We start from the raw sequence: 14,411 nt of genomic DNA, 5'->3' as shown, positions 1-14,411 counted from the left end.
TAAAAAGGAGGAACCTGGGAACTACAGACCAGTCAGTCTGACATTAATCCCTGGGTAAATTTTGGAGCAGATTATCAAGCAATCCATCTGTAAGCACCTTGAAAACAATGCAGTGATTACTCAAAGCCAACATGGATTTGTCAAGAACAACTCCTGCCAGAAGAATCTGATCTCATGTTTTGATCAAGTAACCTCCCTTGTGGACTGTGGGAATGCTGTGGACATCATATAACTCAACTTCAGCAAAGCTTTCGACAACGTGCCCCATGATATCCTGATGAGCAAACTAGCTCAATGTCGGCTAGATGAAACAACGATCCGGAGGATCCACAGTTGGCTACAGAATCAAAGAGTGCTTATCAATGGGATCTTCTCAAACTGGGGAGAGGGAAGGAGCGGGGTACCACAGGGCTCAGTCCTGGGCCCAATGCTTTCCAACATTTTTATTAATGACTTGGAGGAGGAGGTGCAGGGAGTCATAGAATTGTAGGGTTGGAAGGGGCCTACAAGGCCATCAAGTCCAACCCCCTGCTCAATGCAGGAATCCAAATCAGAGCATCCCTGACAGATGGCTGTCCAGCCTCATCTTGAACGCCTCCAGTGTGGGGGAGCCCACCACCTCCCTAGGTAACTGGTTCCATTGTCATATTGCTCTAACAGTCAGGACGTTTTTCCTGATGTTCAGCCGGAATCTGGCTTCCTGTCACTTGAGCCCATTATTCCGTGTCCTGCACTCTGGGATGATCAAGAAGAGATCCTGGCCTTCCTCTCTGGGACAACCTTTCAAGTACTTGAAGAGCACTACCTGATCAAATTTGCAGATGACACCAAATTGGGCAGGAGAGCTAATACTTTGGAAGACAGAAACAAAATTCAAAGTGATCTTGATAGACTGGAGCGCTGGGCTGAAAACAACAGAATGACATTCAATGCCAAGTTCTGCACCTAGGAAAAAGAAACCCAATGCACAGTTACAAGATGGGGGATATGTGGCTCAACAACACTGCAAGCGAGAAGGATCTTGGAATTGTTGTCGATCACAAGCTGAAGATGAGCCAACAATGTGATGTGGTTGCAAAAAAGCCAAATGCTCTTTGGGGTTGCATTAATAGAAGCATAGCTTCCAAATCCTGGGAAGCACTAGTTCCCCTCTACTCAGCACTGGTTAGGCCTCATCTGGAGTACTGTGTCCAGTTCTGAGCACCACACTTTAAGAAGGATGCAGACAAACTGGAGAGGGTTCAGAGGAGGGCAACAAAGATGATCAGGGGACTGGAACCAAAGCCCTATGAAGAGAGACTGAAATAAATGGGCATGTTTAGCCTTGAGAAGGGGAGACTGAGGGGAGATAGGATAGTGCTCTTCAAGTCCTTGAAAGGCTGTCACACAGAGGAAGGACAGCATCTCTTCTCGATCGAGAACACAGAAGAATGGGCTCAAGTTACAGGAAGCCAGATTCCGGCTGAACATCAAGAAAAACTTCCTGACTGACAGAGCAATACGACAATGGAACCAATGACCTAGGGAGGTGGTGGGCTCTCCCACTCTGGAGGCATTCAAGATGAAGCTGGACAGCCACTTGTCAGGTATGCTTTGACTTGGATTCCTGCACTGAGCAGGTGGTTGGACTCGAGGGTCATATAGGCCTCTACCATTCTATGAGTCTATAAGATTGTTTGCGAAGAGAAAACTCTCTGGAAAAGACCCTGATGCTGGGAAAGACTGAAGGCAAAAAGAGAAGGGGATGGCAGAGGATGAGATGGCTAGATAGCAACACTGATGCAATGAATATGAACTTGAGCACGCTCCGGGAGAGAGCGCAGGACAGGAAGGCCTGGCGTGCTGTGGTCCATGGGGTCACGAAGAGTCAGACACGACTGAACGACTGAACAACAACAATAAGATTGTTGATCTCTACATTGCCTCCCCAAGGAAGCTCACCTGGCACCTATATTATTATCTTTTGGTGTCAGGCAAAGAACTTAATTTTCTCGCAATCACTTAGGAGAGCTAGTTTTAAGCTTAACTGCATTTATCATAAGGGTGATGATAACAGGTGCTTGAGATGTAAAATGCCTAAGGCAGATATGGCCCATGTTTTTTGGTTTTGCTCAATGATTAAGGACTATTGGTTAGAGATAATAGGTGAAATTGAGATTATATCAGGATACAGACTACCTTTGGATCCAATAGCTATTGTTTTTGGTTACAGCTGCCAGAATGCCGTTATCAGCAAACTGGAAAAAACCGAAAGCCCCCGCAGTTGATGATTGGGTTATTAAAATATGGGAAATAATACATATGGTTAAGTTAATTAACGTAGTAAGGGTTAGCTTTCTAAATTTTTATCTTTGCTGTTTTAAATCTGTATTTTAAACTCCTGCACTGCTGGCTGCTGCTAGGTTTTATTGTGGTTGTATTGTTATATTGTGGTTTTAATGTTCTGTATATTTTAAATTGTTTTATTGTGTGTTGTTTGGTTTTAATTTTTGTGAACCGCCCAGAGAGCTTCGGCTATTGGGCGGTATAGAAATGAAATAAATAAAATAATAAAATAAATAAAAATAAATAGAGAGGGAAGACAGCAAAATAATAGATTTACAGAAAAGTGGTATTTAGTTGCAATGTATTGGTGCAACACCCCTTCATGGATCACTGCCTTGTTGTGGCGAAGGGGCTTGCGTAACTCAGTGAAGCCATAAGCTATGCCATGCAGGGCCACTCAAGACGGACAGGTCATGGCAGAGAGTTCTGACAAAATGTGGTCCACTGGAGAAGGAAATGGCAACCCACTCCAGTATTCTTGCCAAACCCCATCGAACGTATCACAAGGCTAAAAGATATGATGCTGGAAGATGAGCCCCTCAGGTTGGAAGGTGTCCAATATACTACTGGGGAAGAGCAGAGGGAATTTCCAAGTAGCGCCAGAAAGAGTGAAGTGGCTGGGCCAAAGCCGAAAGGACACTCAGCTGTGGATGTGTCCGGCGGTGAAAAGAAAGTCCGATGCTGTAAAGAACAATATTGTTTAGGAACCTGGAATGTAAGATCAATGAATCAAGGTATGCTGGAGGTGGTCAAACAGGAGATGGCAAGATTGAACATTGACATCTTGGGAATCAGCGAACTAAAATGGACAAGCATGGGCGAATTTAATTCAGGTGACCATCATATCTACTACTGTGGGCAAGAATCCCGTAGAAGACATGGAGTAGCACTCATAGTCAATAAAAGGGTGGGAAAAGCAGTACTGGGGTACAATCTCAAAAACGATAGAATGATCTGGGTACGAATCCAAGGCAAAGCATTCAACATCACAGCAATTCAAGTCTATGCCCCAACCACTGAGGCCGAAGAAGCTGAGGTTGACCGGTTCTATGAAGACCTACAACACCTCCTAGAACTAACACCAAAAAAAGATGTCCTCTTCATCATAGGGGATTGGAATGCTAAAGTAGGAAGTCAAGAAATCACCAGGATAACAGGCAGGCATGGCCTTGGTGTACAAAATGAAGCAGGACAAAGGCTAATAGAGTTTTGCCATGAGAACACGCTGATCATAGCAAACACTCTTTTCCAACAGCACAAGAGGCAACTCTACACATGGACATCACCAGATGGTCAATATCGAAATCAAATTGATTATGTCCTTTGCAGCCAAAGATGGAGAAGCTCTATACAGTCAGTAAAAACAAGACCTGGAGCTGACTGTGGCTCAGATCATGAGCTTCTTGTTGCAAAAATTTGGCTTAAATTGAAGAACGTAGGGAAAACCACTAAACCATTCAGGTATGACCTAAATCATAGCCCTTATGAATATACAGTGGAGGTGAGGAATAGATTTCAGGGATTAGACCTGATAGACAGAGTGCCTGAGGAACTATGGACGGAGGTCTGTAACACTGTTCAGGAGGCAGCAACTAAATCCATCCCAAAGAAAAAGAAATGCAAGAAAGCAAAGTGGCTGTCTGAGGAGGCTTTACAAGTAGCTGAGGAAAGAAGGGAAGCGAAAAGCAAAGGAGAAAGGGGAAGATACATCCAACTGAATGCAGAGTTCCAGAGAATAGCAAGGAGAGACAAGAAGGCCTTCTTAAATGATCAATGCAAAGAAATCGAGGAAAACAATAGAATGGGAAAGACTAGAGATCTTTTCAAGAAAATCGGAGATCTCAAGTGAACGTTTTGTGCAAAGACGGGCATGATAAAGGACAAAGAAGGCAGGGACCTAACAGAAGCAGATGAGATTAAGAAGAGGTGGCAAGAATACACAGAAGAACTATACAGGAAAGATCTTAATGTCCCTGATAGCCATGATAGTGCAGTCACTGAACTTGAGCAGGACATTCTCGAGAGTGAAGTCAAGTGGGCCTTAGGAAGCATTACTAACAACAAAGCTAGCGGACATGACAGTATTCCAGCTGAGCTATTTAAAATCCTGAAAGATGATGCTGTTAAAGTGCTGCCAACTCAATATGCCAACACATTTGGAACACTCAACAGTGGCCACGAGACTGGAAAAGGTCAGTTTACATTCCAATTCCAAACAAGGGCAATGCCAAAGAGTGTTCAAACTACCGTACAATTGCGCTCATTTCACATGCCAGCAAGGTTATGCTCAAAATCCTACAAGCTAGGCTTCAGCAGTATGTGAAATGAGAACTACCGGAAGTACAAGCTGGGTTTCGAAGAGGCAGAGGAACTAGAGATCAAATCACCAACATTTGCTGGATCATGGAGAAAGCAAGAGAATTCCAGAAAAAATCTATTTCTGCTTCATTGACTACGCTAAAGCCTTGGATGGTGTGGATCATAACAAACTGTGGCAAATTTTTAAAGAGATGGGAGTACCAGACCACCTTACCTGTCTCCTGAGAAACCTGTACGAGGGTCAAGAAGCAACAGTAAGAACCAGACATGGAATAACCGATTGGTTCAAAATTGGGAAAGGAGTACGACAAGGCTGTATATTGTCGCCCTGCTTATTTAACTTATATGCAGAGTACGTCATGAGAAACGCCGGGTTGGATGAATCACAGGTCGGAATTAAGATTGCCGGGAGAATTATCAACAACCTCAGATACGCAGACGATACCACCCTCATGGCAGAAAGCAAAGAGGATCGAAAGAACCTCTTGTTGAGGGTGAAAGTGGAGAGTGCAAAAGCTGGTTTGAAACTCAACATTAAAAAAACTAAGATCATGGCATCTGGCCCCATCATTTCCTGGCATATAGAAGGGGAAGAAATGGAAGCAGTGACAGATTGTATTTTCTTGGGCTCCAAGATCACTGCAGACAGTGACTGTAGGCATGAAATTAAAAGACGCTTGCTCCTTGGGAGGAAAGCTATGGTACACCTAGACAGCATAGTAAGAAGCAGAGACATCACCTTGCCGACAAAGGTTCGTATAATCAAAGCTTTGGTTTTCCCAGTAATAACGTATGGCTGTGAGAGCTGGACTATAAGGAAGGCTGAGTGCCGAAGAATTGATGCTTTCGAACTGTGGTGCTGGAGAAGACTCTTACGAGTCCCCTGGTCTGCAAGGAGGTCAATCAGTCAATCCTAAAGGAAATCAACCCTGATTGGAAGGACAGATACTGAAGGTGAAGCTCAAATATTTTGGCCACCTAATGTGAAGAGAAAACTCTCTGGAAAAGACCCTGGTTCTGGGAAAGACTGAAGGCAAAAGGAGAAGGGGACGGCAGAGGATGAGATGGCTAGATAGCATCACCGATGCAATGAATATGGACTTGAGCACACTCCGGGGGAGAGCGGAGAACAGAAAGGCCTGGCGTACTATAGTCCATGGGCTCACGAAGAGTCAGACACGACTTAACGACTGAGGAACACCAACACTGGTGCAACAAGAATCAAGAATCAACCTACCCTAGAATAGTAGGGTTGGAAAGGTCCTATAAGACCATCAAGTCCAACCCCCTGCTCAATGCAGGAATCCAAGTCAGAGCATCTCTGACAAGTGGCTGTCCAGCTTTGTCTTGAATGCCTCCAGAGTGGGAGAGCCCACCACCTCCCTAAGTAATTGGTTCCATTGTTGTATTAAATAAATAAATAAATAAATATTGCTCTAACAGTCAGGAAGTTTTTCCTGACGTTCAGCTGGAATCTGGCTTCCTGTAACTTGAGCCCGTTATTTTGTGTCCTGCGCTCTGGGATGATTAAGAGGTGGCGATATTGACCTCTGACTCATCTTACCAGCTAAGAGGCCCACCTTGCAAGAAAATTGCACTAATAATGAAACAAAGCAGAGAGCACTATGGATCTCTAAGCCTCTCTCAACTAAGGAAGAGTACACGCAGGTTGCACTGTAAAAATAAAAATGGGAGGAAAAAAGAGAGCTAGTTTTTAGATTTTAGGCTGTTTTGATGTATCTTTGTATTTATGTATTCCTGTGCTGTTTGTTGTTTGCTATTTTATTCTTTTAACAGTTTGTAATCTGTCCAAAGAGCATTCATTTTCAGAAGTATTAATTAATTCATCAATTTATTTCTGGTGGTGCAAGAGCAGTCTTCTAGAAGCATAGTCATAGCCCAAGGATTTTTTAAATAACATGATGTATATTCCCTTTGTTTGTTTTTTCAGGCCAGGTCTCTCATAGTGACATTGGGTCTGTCACAGCTGAGCTGGGAAAAAGAGATAAAGGGCATTTCTACATGAGGCTTTTATCCTGCACCTTTACCAGGGCTTCTGCTTCCAGATTCTTTGCTGGATTAAGATCGGCTCTTTTACCCTTACTTTCTCCTGTGATTTTTTCCTTCTCTGCTACTCTGTCTGTACATTTCATTATACAGCCACTAGATGGCAATGTGGTATACTGGAATTGCACAAATGCATCTAGCATTTCATAACACCATTCAGGATATACCAGACTTTCCTTGATCTAAAAACCTCTGCAATGATGGCTGCAAAGCGCGGGAGGGGCCCTGGAGGACAGCGACATTGTGTAAAGGACCCAAAACACACCGAGAGCAAGCAGTCACAAGAGCACAATAAAAATCTTTCTTTCTTGGTGTAGAAAGGCTCCAAGGCAGTTTCTTGCATACATACCTTCCCAGCATCATCTGGTCCTGGCTGAAGTGTGACAGAACATGGTAAATTGGTCGCCATCTATGGGAGAGGGAAAAAAAGCTTTATTTACTTCCACTTCTCTCAGCAAAACAGAAGAAAAGAAGAAGACATCAGAGGCCATGTATCCTCTCATCCACTAGCCTCTAACCTTAGGAACAGTGGGAGAAAATCTGTCAGAAGGGGAGTTGTCGTAAAATGTCTTCATCTTTGCAATACAATAGATTTCTAATGTTGTACCATTATGGGACACTGACTTGTCAGACAAGGATCCACACACTCATTTAAGAACAATTTTTTTGTAAATCACCCTAGAACACTGATAAAGGGCAGCAAATAAATATTTCACATTAAATAATAACATTAATTTAAAAAAATCTGAGGAGCCCCAAGTTTCCCCAGAAGACAACTTGAAACACAGCAGTAATGAATTGCTGTGTCCACTCAGCTAGAAAGTCAAGTGATTGTATCAGCACAATATTGACAGGGATGTACGAATCCCTTACCTTGTTCTGTTGTGGGGCTTCTGCGGTAGGGGGGAGGCACTCCGTCCCTCCCCCCAGAATCCGACCCGGCCGGCTCCGCTCTGCAGCGACTCCGCAGAGCCGCTGGTTGGGGCCGGCCACAGCCGGACTTCCAGCCGCTGCTGGGCTGCTGTGGCCGCAAATCGTGGCCGCTATGCCGGCCACCATTTGCGTCCCTGCCAAGCCGTGATAGGCTACGTAAGTATTTATGTAGCCTATCACGGCAAAACGCAGGCGTGCAAATGGCGGCCACTATGCCATTTGTGTCCCTGCCTTTTGCCGTCATAGGCTACGTAAATACTTAGGTAGCCTATCATGGCAAAGAGCATGGGCGCAAATGGCAGGGGCGTAAGTAGTAAATACTGCTGGAAGTGAAAGCCCTCATTCCTTTTGCATCAAAATTTGGCACTAGAAAGAGGGAACCCCTCACGTCTGTGCAACCTGTCTGTCCTACAATCGCAGCTCCATCTGAGGGTTCATTCTAATGTCCTTTCACTGATTGTTCTACCGCAGCCTTCTTGAACACAGTGCCCCCAGATGCATTGCACTACAATTCGCCTCATCCCTGGCTATTGGTCAGGCTGTTTGGGGCTGACACCAAAACATCTGGAGGGCATCAGGCTGGGGAAAGCTCCTCTCCTGAGTAAGCTGGTGAACACTCTGCTGCGTTCTTCATTCCTGGATGATGTTCTATCCTGATACATTCTACTTCTGGATGTTACCACTGTGGTCTGTGCAGGCAACCCCATCTTTTAGGTTTCTAAATAAATAAATAAACAACACCTCCATGCCAAAAAAGAGATGGAAGTCCCTGGGGGAGGGGAAACGCCCCATGATGTGCTGAGTACCTCAAAAGTGAAGGGGTAAGCATTCTCTCCCAACTTTTTCATCAGCTTGTCTTGCAAAGGAGTGAGGGCCTTGGGTGCCTGATTGGGCACAGGAGGGTAAAGCTGAGTGGTGAGGACATAGAGGTCCTTCCTGAAGGTCAACCCAATGACATCAAGGTCATCTCGGCCATAGCGGAATGCACACGTGAGTGTCACATACACTAGAGCACAGGAAAGGGAAGATGAGGAAGGGAGGAAGGAAGAAACACGAGGAATTATGGGAAGCAGGTGGATGTGGAGAGACAGAATTGAGAAAGGAAGAAAAAGAAGAACATGTTTAGTTAGTTCAAATTTTAAAAAAATTAAATCCAGAGGGCAAGTTAATTCTTTCATTTTCTGGAGGGTAGCCATGTTAGCCTATTGTAGAAAAAATGACGAAGAGTCTTGTGGCACCATAAAAACTAATAAATTTATCCTGGCATAAGCTTTGTGGTTTATAGCACACTTCATCAGATGCATGGAGTATTAGAGATAGTTTTAGGTATTTTATGCAGTACATATGGTGGTATTGGGAAGAATTGTACAGTGAGGTCAGAAGGAAGTTCAGTGCAGAAAGTGCTGATGGTGACAATTACATCATCAACAGTGGCATTTACAGTGCAGTTGTTGCTGGTAACAAACATCCTGGCACTTCTGAATATTTTCCATAAAGACTGGCCTGTTTACCCTACACCGAGTATGGAAGGGCACTGGTGACAGAAGATAGCATTGGAAGATGAGCAAGTGAATGACCCCCTAATATGATGGGTGACATTGTTAGGTCCTGTAATAGTGTTAACAGAGTAGAGACAGAGACAGAGATGGCATCTGGGTTTGTTGCAGGGTCTCAGCCCTGTGTCTGTATCCTTGTTTTGTGGCCTGCTGTTGCCCCTCTGCATTCTACATAGGGAAAACAGGCCAGTCTCTACAGAAAATAATAAATGGACACAAATCTGACATCAGGAATAGCAATATTCAGAAACCAGTGAGAGAATACTTCACCCTCCCAGGACACTCTGCCATTGTGCCATTGTGGAGCAAAGAAACTTCAAGGGGAGATGAGAGCAAGAGACATCTGCGTTAGAATTTATCAACAGATTTAATTCTATCGCCAGAGGCATGAATCAGAATAACAGATTTTTATCATACTACATGTGTTAATTGGCTCATGTAGCACAAGGATGTTTGTTATCAGCAACAGCTATACTGTAAATGACTACTGTTGATAATGTGATTGTCACCATTAGTACTTTCTGCACTGAATTTCTTTCTGACCTGTTTACAATTCCACACACACACACACACACACACACACACCCCATACTGTATTGTATAAAAAGCCCCAAACTCTCCATCATACTCCGTGCATCTGATGAACTGGACTATAAATTTGTTAGTCTTTAAGATGCCAGAAGACTTTTTGTCGTTGGTACAGCATGGAGTTGGTGCAGCATAGTGGTTAAAACAGGGATGGACAACTTGTGGCCCTCCAGATGTTTTGGCCTACAACTCCCATCAGTCCAAGCCAGCATAGCCAATGGTGAGGGATGATGGGAGTTGTAGGCCAAAACAGCTGGAGGACAGGTTGTCCTCCCTGGGTTAAAGGCATGAAGTAATTTGTTATGCAAATTAACATAGTGAATATTAAGGGTGAAATCTTATGGTCTCTGGGTGGGTGTCCCAGAGGCCATAGGATACTGTGTAACTTCCCTCTGTGGGAGGAGATGGAGGTCCACTGGAGAATCTTCTCTTGACCAGTGACAGAATGCTCTGCCACCATGGCTGCTCTGCCAGCTGGGCTCCATGAACCACGAGTGAGAAGGGCAAAAAGGAGGCATTCCGGAAGAATTTCAAGGGTGGATCGGGGGTCTATGCTTCCCAGACACCCCTGAAAATAAGCCTGAAGCTGGCATATATGTTTTCCTTCCCATTGCTTCCAATTGCAGGGAACATTTTAAAAAAACAAACAAAAGGAAAACTAGCAAGAATAAGGGGGGAGTAAACTGCACCTACCAGCCTGGCCAGCAGGAACCTAGCAAGGCAGCACACTGCCCCTCCTCCCTGCTTGGTTAGACACTCATCATTTTCTGTCTCTTGAAATTACACCAGTATCAATCCCTTGAACAGACAACAGGCTAGGGGGCGGTATGAAAACATTAATCATCATTATAGAAAGTAATCCATGCAGTGCATGGAATTCACAGACACGAGATGTAGTGGCCATGAACTTCAGTGGTTTGGAGGAAATGAGACAGATTTATGGAGAATAAGGCTGTTAGTCCAGATGGCCAGAATCAGAGGTGGTAGGTCTCTGAATTGCTGAGGAACAAGGGCAGGAGGGTGCTATTGAGCTGGTGTTCTGCGTGTGGACTTCCCAAGAGGCATCTGGTTGGCCACTGTGGGAACAGAATGCTGGACTAGAGAGTCCCTGGGTCTGATCCAGCACATCCATGGGCTCCCTGGCAAGCTCCAGAACATGGGGATAAGATTACTACAGTTACCAAAATAAGCCTATCTGAAGGCTTTATAACCTTTTAAGATTGTAGTTATTATATTCCAACATGAAAATAAGCTATATGTTTCAGTTTCTAAGTCACACCAGAGCAGAGTAGAAACAAAGAAGGAGGGAGGAGCGTTTTCCTTGTTCGTTTGGGCAGAGTTGCCTTCAACTGTTCCAAGTGGTCCGGAGCCTGGTCGGTCCTGTGGCTCCGGAACCACTGGAGCATTCTAAGGCCTCCTGTGAGGCCTTGGCAAGGCACTTTGCAGATAAAATTGATCTGATTAGGAGTGTTACTCCGCACGCTGTGGATACAGTTAGTGAGCAAGAGGCAGCCTGTGGCAAACTGGTTTTGTGGGATCGGTTCCAGCTTATTCCTTCTGATGAAGTGGACAAGGTGCTTTCATCTGTAAAGCCGACCACCTGCTTACTTGATCCTTGCCCATCTTGGCTCATTATGGGCTGCAGAGAGAGACTGGGTGAGGGGATCAGGGCGGTGGTGAACGCCTCCCTTGAGGAGGGAGTGATGCCATCGGCCCTCAAGGAGGCAGTGATAAGACCGCTCTTAAAGAAGCTCTCCTTGGATCCTCAAGTTTTGAACAACTTTCGCCCAGTCTCAAATCTGCCATTTTTGGGCAAGTTCATTGAGCGGGTGGTGGCAATGCAGTTGAGGGCACACTTAGAAGAAACCAATTAGCTAGACCCATTTCAGTCGGGCTTCAGGATTGGGCATGGGACAGGAACGGCCTTGGTCGCCTTGGTGGATGATATGAGGAGTGCTCTGGATAGGGGTGACTGCTCCTTCCTTGTTCTCGACCTCTCAGCGGCTTTCAATACCGTTGACCACGGTATCCTCCTGGACCGCCTGGAGGGGTTGGGCATTGGAGACACCATATTGCAATGGTTCCAGTCCTTCCTCTCCAACAGGTACCGGAGAGTAGCACTGGGAGAGGAGGTTTCGGACCCGTGGCCACTCGCTTGTGGGGTGCCACAGGGTTCCATCCTCTCCCCCATGCTATTTAACATCTATGTGAAGCCGCTGGGGGCTATCATCAGGAGATTTGGGGTACGGTGTCATCAATATGCGGATGACACGCAGCTCTACCTCTCGTTCAAATCTTCACCAAGGTTGGCCGTAGAATCCCTGTCCAAATGTCTGGAGACGGTGAGTGGCTGGATGGGGAGGAATAAGCTGAAGATGAACCCTAACAAGACCGAGGTACTTTTGGTGGGAGACAAGAGGAGGCTGGGGGATGTTGACCTGGTGTTGAATGGGGTATGGCTACCATGAAATTAAAAGACGCTTGCTCCTTGAGAGGAAAGCTATGGTACACCTAGACAGCATAGTAAGAAGCAGAGACATCACCTTGCCGACAAAGGTCCGTCTAATCAAAGCTATGGTTTTCCCAGTAGTAATGTATGGCTGTGAGAGCTGGACTATAAGGAAGGCTGAGCACCGAAGAACTGATGCTTTCAAACTGTGGTGCTGGAGAAGACTCTTACGAGTCCCCTGGACTGCAAGGAGGTCAAATCAGTCCATCCTAAAGGAAATCAACCCTGAGTGCTCATTGGAAGGACAGAGACTGAAGCTGAAGCTCAAATATTTTGGCCACCTAATGCAAAGAGAAAACTCTCTGGAAAAGACCCTGATGCTGGGAAAAACTGAGGGCAAAAGGAGAAGGGGACGGCAGAGGATGAGGTGGATAGATAGCATCACTGATGCAATGAATATGGACTTGAGCACGCTCCAGGAGAGAGCGCAGGACAGGAAGGCCTGGCGTGCTATGGTCCATGGGGTCATGAAGAGTTGGACATGACTGAACAACAACAACCACCCTTGAAAGACCAGGTCATTTTGGACTCCCAGCTGTCCATGGAGGCTCAGGTGTCAGCTGTGAGCCGGACAGCGCTGTATCAAGTCCATCTGATACGGCGGCTGCGCCCCTTCCTTCCCGACCATCTGTTCCCATCGGTAGTACATGCCCTGGTCTCCTCTCGTTTAGACTACTGTAATGAGCTCTACGTGGGGTTACCCTTGAAGACGGTTCGGAAGCTGCTACTGGTACAGAACGCGGCGGCTTGCCTGATTAAAGGCAGCCGCCGGCGAGATCACATCACTCCAGTGCTGAAGGAGTTGCACTGGTTACCAGTTGTTTTCCGGGCCAAATTCAAGGTGTTGGTTTTGACCTTTAAAACCCTATATGGTTCTGGCCCAGCCTATCTTAAGGAGCACCTCCAGCAACACCAGACAGGCCGCTTAACAAGATCAGCCTCGGATGGCCTTCTCTCTGTCCCATCAGCCAGGACAGCTAGACTGGTGGGGACGAGGGAGAGGGCCTTTTCAGTGGCGGCCCCTACTCTGTGGAACTTCCTCCCTAAGGAACTCCGTCATGCCCCCTCTTTAATGAGCTTCCGCCGTGCATTAAAAACGTGGTTGTTCAGGCAGGCATTTGGGGTGGGTTAGGGTATTTTAGAAAATGTTTTTATTGTAAATTTTATTGTTTTAAACTGTTTTATTATATGTTGTACATCGCCCAGAGTGGCTGGGTGACCAGCCAGATGGGCGATTAATAAATTTAATAAATAAATAAATAAACTGGGCAAGGAATTCAACCTAGCCTGGAGTTGGAAAGGAGCTTGGAGGTTATCATCCACACAGCCCACCTCATCCCCTTCCTTAATGCAGGAGCTAGTTTATTTTATTTTATTTGTTTGTTTATTTATTTTATTTCTATACCACCCAATAGCCGAAGTTGGTAGTAGAGTCACTAAGATGTGAGTACACGCCAAAAAGCCAACAAGAAAATTACCTTTCCTATCCTTCAGGTACTCTGGGTCAATCAAGACAATACCATCTGAAAATAAATGTAAAAGATAACCTGATAAACAAAAAGCCAGTGAGCCAGTAGGGTGACAATATTGTAGATCATGTGCTACCCCTGGGCAGGAAAGTCCTGGATTAATTTCAGACTTAAAGCAGCCAAGAAGCTCACACAGTGGCCTGTCTCACTCTCTCAGTCTCTCTTACTTCAAAGGCTTCTTGAGACACCTTAAGCTTTTTGGACACCTTAAATCTATGAAGGATTTCCCGAAGGGGTTCTCTAATGTTCTCAGAAAAACTGTGATTTTAGTCACTTGTGATAACTCAGCCCTAAACATATTTATTTAGACGTAAGAAGAACCACTGAGCAGTGGGGTTTATTTCCTGGTAAGTACATGTAGGATTACAGCCCACACGGCTTTATTTTGCAGCCTGTGCAGCCTTTTACACAACTGTGTAGAAAAGGCGGTCATTGCTAAGTCCCAGTGGAAAGTGTGTGCTAAAAGAGGGACATGAAATCAGAATCCAGAAATGCAGAATTCTCAAATACAACCCAGTGAAATCCACATTAATGGGTAATGATCAATTTAGCTCTAGTCAACAACCAGGAGGACAGGTAGGGAGA

The 14,411-nt window shown here is 45.3% G+C and overlaps 1 protein-coding gene across 1 annotated transcript in view; it reads right to left on the bottom strand.

Annotated features, from left to right (window-relative positions):
• ARR3 (arrestin 3) overlaps positions 1-14,411 on the bottom strand; it is a 121,164-nt gene that overhangs the window by 48,304 nt on the left and 58,449 nt on the right. The window contains exons 5-7 of the mRNA XM_084814287.1: positions 13,776-13,820; positions 8,451-8,650; positions 7,061-7,120 (exon numbers count right to left, since the gene is read on the bottom strand). Coding sequence (XP_084670413.1) covers positions 7,061-7,120; positions 8,451-8,650; positions 13,776-13,820 — 305 coding nt within the window. The remainder of the gene's footprint in view (positions 1-7,060; positions 7,121-8,450; positions 8,651-13,775; positions 13,821-14,411) is intronic.

This window comes from Heloderma suspectum, chromosome 9 (genome assembly GCF_057233095.1).
Source record: "Heloderma suspectum isolate Gila_16-S chromosome 9, 16-S_ref, whole genome shotgun sequence".
NCBI lineage: Eukaryota > Metazoa > Chordata > Lepidosauria > Squamata > Helodermatidae > Heloderma > Heloderma suspectum.
Note: the sequence above shows the minus strand (reverse complement) of the source record. Positions and strands in the feature narration are given on the sequence as shown.